Below are 6,000 nucleotides of genomic sequence, written 5' to 3'. Positions count from 1 at the left end.
AAATGTTTTTTTGAGGTTATTCAAGAGTAACTTTTTTTCTTGTAGTTCTGGAGAAAATACAAGAAAGAAAGAAAAATAACTTTTAGAAGGTTTTGAAATGTCATTTTCTCACCTGAGGAGTAAATCAAGATAAATAAACTTCTGCAAGGTTTTCCAACTTCACTAAATATATAATTGCATAGCCGAATAGCCAACCAACTTTACAAATAGTTGACAAGTTGTGCCAGTGACCAAATGGAACCTTGAGCTGATCCTATTTCTGTTAATTGCACGCGCCCTCTAACCTGAGGCCTAATCCTTGCGCGCGCCCTCTAACTCAAGGCCTCTGATTCGCGCGCCCCCACTTCTGATCCTTGCGCGCTCTTGCACAAATCTGTGCCAGTTGTCTGGTCAGTCCAGTCCAATGCGTGTACCCTGGAATAACTGGGTTGTGAGGGGGGCTGTGGGCTCAGGTTGAGAGCGCGCTTTAGCTGCTCGTGCCACAAGAGATTTGCAAAGAAGCGTTAGCGAAAAAGCGGCAATATGTTTCAATATCGTTATTATTTCCCCCTCTATTTTTTTCCACTAATGTTAACTTTGTATCGAAACGAATGATGACATGGACTTTGCATGATGAGGAAGGCATTTAATAACGGATGTCAAACAGCATTTTACGCACAGGTTAAACACCGCGGAAGGGATGCACTTGCTGCCACTTTTTGACGAATGTCAATTTAGCATTGCTTATTTGTTGGAAAACTATATTTCATTGTGATACGGCGTTCAGTTGCATGCAATGGCATTGACATAATCGTTGTCAGTATTTGTTTTGTAGGCTTAATTATTTGAACTGCCTGACAAACATCAACGTCATTGATGTAGGACAAGAGGACTGATGAATCGGTGCATTGCTTGATCCATTCTTGAAAACAGTTCCTTCTGGACATGATCTGGGGATGAGTAAATAAGATAGGTTATTAGACAACCATTACCGGGTTTATGTAGCTCGGCTCGGTCTACACTTAACATAGAATAATTCGGCTACACCACAGGCTACTAGTAAAGCCTCAACCATGTATGCTGGACGGAAAAGAAGAAAACCTGTGCAAAAAGGGTACGTGAGAGTTTTTTGAACATTGCATTAGCTTGAATAATGAACTAAAATGGCCCACCATAATGTTGTTATTCTTTTTTATTATTTCATAATATATGAGTCAACGCCATATGACAAGATAGTCACTCACGATCCATCCAAATAGCATATATATATATATATATATATATATATATATATATATATATATATATATCTTCAATATTCTTTGGTGCAGACAGATGTGGATATATATATATATATATATATATATATATATATATATATATGTATATATATATATATATATATATATATATATATATATATATATATATATTATAATATAGTATGTTTATCCTAGATAGTATATTGTGTCAGGATAATGATGCATAATGTTATGCATAATGTCTTGAATAAAAATAACTCAACACATAATTTGACTCATAATCATGATGAGGTCAAATGGTTGAAGTGATGTTCAATTCAAATGTAGAGAGATGATTGATGATTCAATTGGATTCGATTTGAATCTTAACGAACCCATGCCAGTGCTCGGGCTTAGGTGCAAGGCGCGTAGGCTCGTGCTCATCATTCTCAGGCCTTAGGTGTTTATTTTCGTTTCAGTATTTTTCATAGTTCAATGTGCCCTTACTGTATCGTGTGAAACGTTCAAGTACTTGTAACTTGACTATTCATATTTTTTCACACTGTATTTCAAATGTTATTATTGCTTATCTATAACTGGTTAAAAAAAAATAAGCTAAAAAGGAGCAAAAATAATCATTAAACTTATAAGGAAATAAGAAAATGATTATAATAATATTTTTATTATTATTGCTATTAGTATTATTATTGATATGATGATTATTTATAATTAAACGTATAGTATTATTTTTAATACCAATATTTAATTATATGATTTATCATTCAGCATCGAAGTGAAAGACCAAAAGTGAGTACTGAGTGGCAATATGTCCACTGTTTACCTTCTTATCAACATTGAGAGAATTAGCTTACTGGCTTCATAATTTCCTCTGTGATTCCCTAATAAACCCCATATCTCTTCTCCTGCTCAGAGAGAAACAGACAGCTCCGTCTGAAGGGACCAAGTCTAACCCATCAAAGCGCCACCGGGACCGTCTGAACTCTGAGTTAGACCGTCTGGCCAGTCTACTGCCCTTCCCAGAAGAGGTCACCTCCAGCTTGGATAAACTCTCTATCTTACGGCTCAGCGTGAGCTACCTGAGGACCAAGAACTTCTTCTCAGGTGATTGTGTGTGTGTGTGTGTGTGTGTGTGTGTGTGTGTGTGTGTGTGTGTGTGTGTGTGTGTGTGTGTGTGTGTGTGTGTGTGTGTGTGTGTGTGTGTGTGTGTTGGCTGCAGGTAACTGTGTGGAGGTTATAAGCTTAGGATATGCACTGTAGGGACATACAGTGGGGCAAAAAAAGTATTTAGTCAGTCAGTTCTCCCACTTAAAAAGATGAGAGAGGCCTGTAATTTTCATCATAGGTACACTTCAACTATGACAGACAAAATGAGAAAAATGTTTTCTCCAGAAAATCACATTGTAGGATTTTTAATGAATTTATTTGCAAATTATGGTGGAAAATAAGTATTTGGTCAATAACAAAAGTTTATCTCAATACTTTGTTATATACCCTTTGTTGGCAATGACAGAGGTCAAACGTTTTCTGTAAGTCTTCACAAGGTTTTCACACACTGTTGCTGGTATTTTGGCCCATTCCTCCATGCAGATCTCCTCTAGAGCAGTGATGTTTTGGGGCTGTTGCTGGGCAACTCGGACTTTCAACTCCCTCCAAAGATTTTCTATGGGGTTGAGATCTGGAGACTGGCTAGGCCACTCCAGGACCTTGAAATGCTTCTTACGAAGCCACTCCTTCGTTGCCCGGGAGGTGTGTTTGGGATCATTGTCATGCTGAAAGAACCAGCCACGTTTCATCTTCAATGCCCTTGCTGATGGAAGGAGGTTTTCACTCAAAATCTCACGATACATGGCCCCATTCATTCTTTCCTACACGGATCAGTCGTCCTGGTCCCTTTGCAGTAGGTATGGTGTTCTTTGGGTGCAACTCAGCATTCTTTGTCCTCCAAACACAACGATTTGAGTTTTTACCAAAAAGTTCTATTTTGGTTTCATCTGACCATATGACATTCTCCCAATCTTCTTCTGGATCATCCAAATGCTCTTTAGCAAACTTTAGACGGGCCTGGACATGTACTGGCTTAAGCAGGGGGACACGTTTGGCACAGCAGGATTTGAGTCCCTGGCGGCGTAGTGTGTTACTGATGGTAGGCTTTGTTACTTTGGTCCCAGCTCTCTGCAGGTCATTCACTAGGTCCCCCCGTGTGGTTCTGGGATTTTTGCTCACCGTTCTTGTGATCATTTTGACCCCACGGGGTGAGATCTTGCGTGGAGCCCCAGATCGAGGGAGATTATCAGTGGTCTTGTATGTCTTCCATTTCCTAATAATTGCTCCCACAGTTGATTTCGTCAAACCAAGCTGCTTACCTATTGCATATTCAGTCTTCCCCGCCTGGTGCAGGTCTACAATTTTGTTTCTGGTGTCCTTTGACAGCTCTTTGGTCTTGGTCATAGTGGAGTTTGGAGTGTGACTGTTTGAGGTTGTGGACAGGTGTCTTTTATACTGATAACAAGTTCAAACAGGTGCCATTAATACAGGTAACGAGTGGAGGACAGAGGAGCCTCTTAAATAAGAAGTTACAGGTCTGTGAGAGCCAGAAATCTTGCTTGTTTGTAGGTGACCAAATACTTATTTTCCACCATAATTTGCAAATAAATTCATAAAAAATCCTACAATGTGATTTTCTGGATTTTTTTCTTCTCATTTTGTCTGTCATAGTTGAAGTGTACCTATGATGAAAATTACAGGCCTCTCTCATCTTTTTTAAGTGGGAGAACTTGCACAATTGGTGGCTGACTAAATACTTTTTTGCCCCACTGTACATATGACCAGTTATTTGGACATTTCCTTAAAAGAAAAGAAAATATAATTATTATATATTATATGATATAATTGTTTTAACCTGTACTCTGCTGAAAATAATGTATTAGGTTGTATTATTCAATTCCTTCTGAATGTATTAAATAATTGTGTCGTCTTGGCAAGGCCTTTCTAAGGAATGTTGCAACGCTGTATCCTTTCACATTTTCTTCTCAAGACACACCACATACATGATGTGAAGACAATCCTGAACTACTCGAATAAGCTAATGACATACAAAAGCATATTTTTATACACTTTCAATATGGGGTTTTCTATGCCAGAATCCCAACCTTTTCCGCCCTTCCTGTCTTAGGATGATGCTGCAGTGCAGGCACTGAGTTCTGGAGGTGGTGATGGGTCATGCATAATTAAAAGAAATTGAGCTTAAATCATTTATAAAACAGAGGGAGGAAAATGTTTGTTTTAGACAGTCAATTTTAAAATGGCCCGTTGAGGTGAGTCGAATGGAAACAGTGGGCATGACCCGACTCTGCCGTGGGTAAGAGCTGTGTTGAAGATGCTGGGGAATGGAAAGTGCATAGCTGGAGAGGAGGGAAGGGGCAGGGTTGAGATTGCTTATGGGACTATCTTCAAGGCACAGCGGAACAAAGCTCAAATATTGTGGCGATGTTTCACCTCAATCACTTCTGGACCTTACTACCCAATGTTTATGGTTTTAATGGAAATCATCTGAATAAATGAATAACATCGCGTAGGTTCCCTCCGTCTATTTGGAAAGGGAAGGGAGATTGGAGGTGTGCTCTTTGGATCAGCGTGCGCCTGTGGAGACAATAACAGGTTTAATATTGGAGAGGACTCCACTAGGAGTTGTTTTAATTCAAATACCAGGAGCAGAGACTCCCAGGACAGGTAAAGACATTAACCAAGGAGAAGTCCCTTCCTTCCCTCCCATCCACCACACTGCTTAACATAAACACTTAGGAGACGAAGAAAGAGGGGAGAAGGATAGGGGAGAGAATGAAAAGGAGGGGAGAGGAACCAAAAGGGCTGAATGTAATGAAGTATGATGGGTCCTCCTGAGTCCTCCATTACTGTTTTCCTGGGATCAACAATGTGATCATGTGTGAACATGCCCTGTCTCTCTGTAAGGCGCTTTGGATAGAAGTCGCTGCTCAATGACATATATGATACATTATGTTACACCATACATCAACAATTGATGAAGTGCAATTGGAAGAAACTGTGTTTCATTAAATTGATTGAATACTGAATATTTTATAGCCGCGTTATGTCGGCAGCAATGTAAATGAACTTAGACAATGTAACACTTGAAGGAAAAATACAAATCTGATCACATTTTTTAATAAATCATGGCTAGCTACAATAAAGCCTAGTTACAGAAAATTGTTGTGGGTCTTCCTGCATTCGAGGGCACCATTTTGCACCATTCCACCCAAACTGCTATACCAGTGTACCACTATAAATAAAGGTACAACATGCGCATGACACTCGTGTGTAGCCTTTGCAGTGAACCATTTTGTATGTGAAAAGAGTACAAATGCTATTTGTTGTGCAGGGATTAGAAGAGTTATGTTATGTTTTACAGGCTTTTAGTGAAGAGCTTGTGTGGTTTTTAAATGGAAGTTTAGCATAGCTCTTTAGATTCAACTGGCAACTATTACTTCATCACAGCATTTGTGCTGCACAGTCGGATGGCTTGGGATTCTGGGTATTGGAATGTGACGTGGCTTTGATTTGATAGGTTTTGACCAATGGGAGCTTGACTGAGGTACAGTAGCCTCATACTGTACATCATTTAACATTGGTAGATCGTTAGTTCCATGGTTGTCCACTTTACCCTGGGTCTGACAGAGACTGTTAATGAGTCTGACCATTGGATATATTCAGAGTGGCTTTGGAGCACACAATAGGGCAATCT

At 39.4% G+C, this 6,000-nt stretch overlaps 1 protein-coding gene across 2 annotated transcripts in view; it reads left to right on the top strand.

Moving 5' to 3' along the window:
• Nucleotides 1-441: 441 nt before the first annotated feature.
• Nucleotides 442-6,000, top strand: part of LOC112266555 (aryl hydrocarbon receptor-like) — a 75,675-nt gene continuing 70,116 nt past the window's right edge. The window contains exons 1-3 of one of the 2 annotated variants that reach the window (XM_024444127.2): nucleotides 442-1,093; nucleotides 2,007-2,027; nucleotides 2,152-2,342. In XM_024444127.2, coding sequence (XP_024299895.2) covers nucleotides 1,053-1,093; nucleotides 2,007-2,027; nucleotides 2,152-2,342 — 253 coding nt within the window. In that variant the 5' untranslated portion in view covers nucleotides 442-1,052. The remainder of the gene's footprint in view (nucleotides 1,094-2,006; nucleotides 2,028-2,151; nucleotides 2,343-6,000) is intronic. The other variant, XM_042297044.1, reaches the window with a different exon arrangement.

The sequence above is a fragment of the Oncorhynchus tshawytscha genome, linkage group LG14 (genome assembly GCF_018296145.1).
Source record: "Oncorhynchus tshawytscha isolate Ot180627B linkage group LG14, Otsh_v2.0, whole genome shotgun sequence".
NCBI classification, from domain to species: Eukaryota; Metazoa; Chordata; class Actinopteri; order Salmoniformes; family Salmonidae; genus Oncorhynchus; species Oncorhynchus tshawytscha.
The sequence above is the reverse complement of the archived record's forward strand: the minus strand, read 5'-3'. Positions and strand labels throughout refer to the sequence as shown.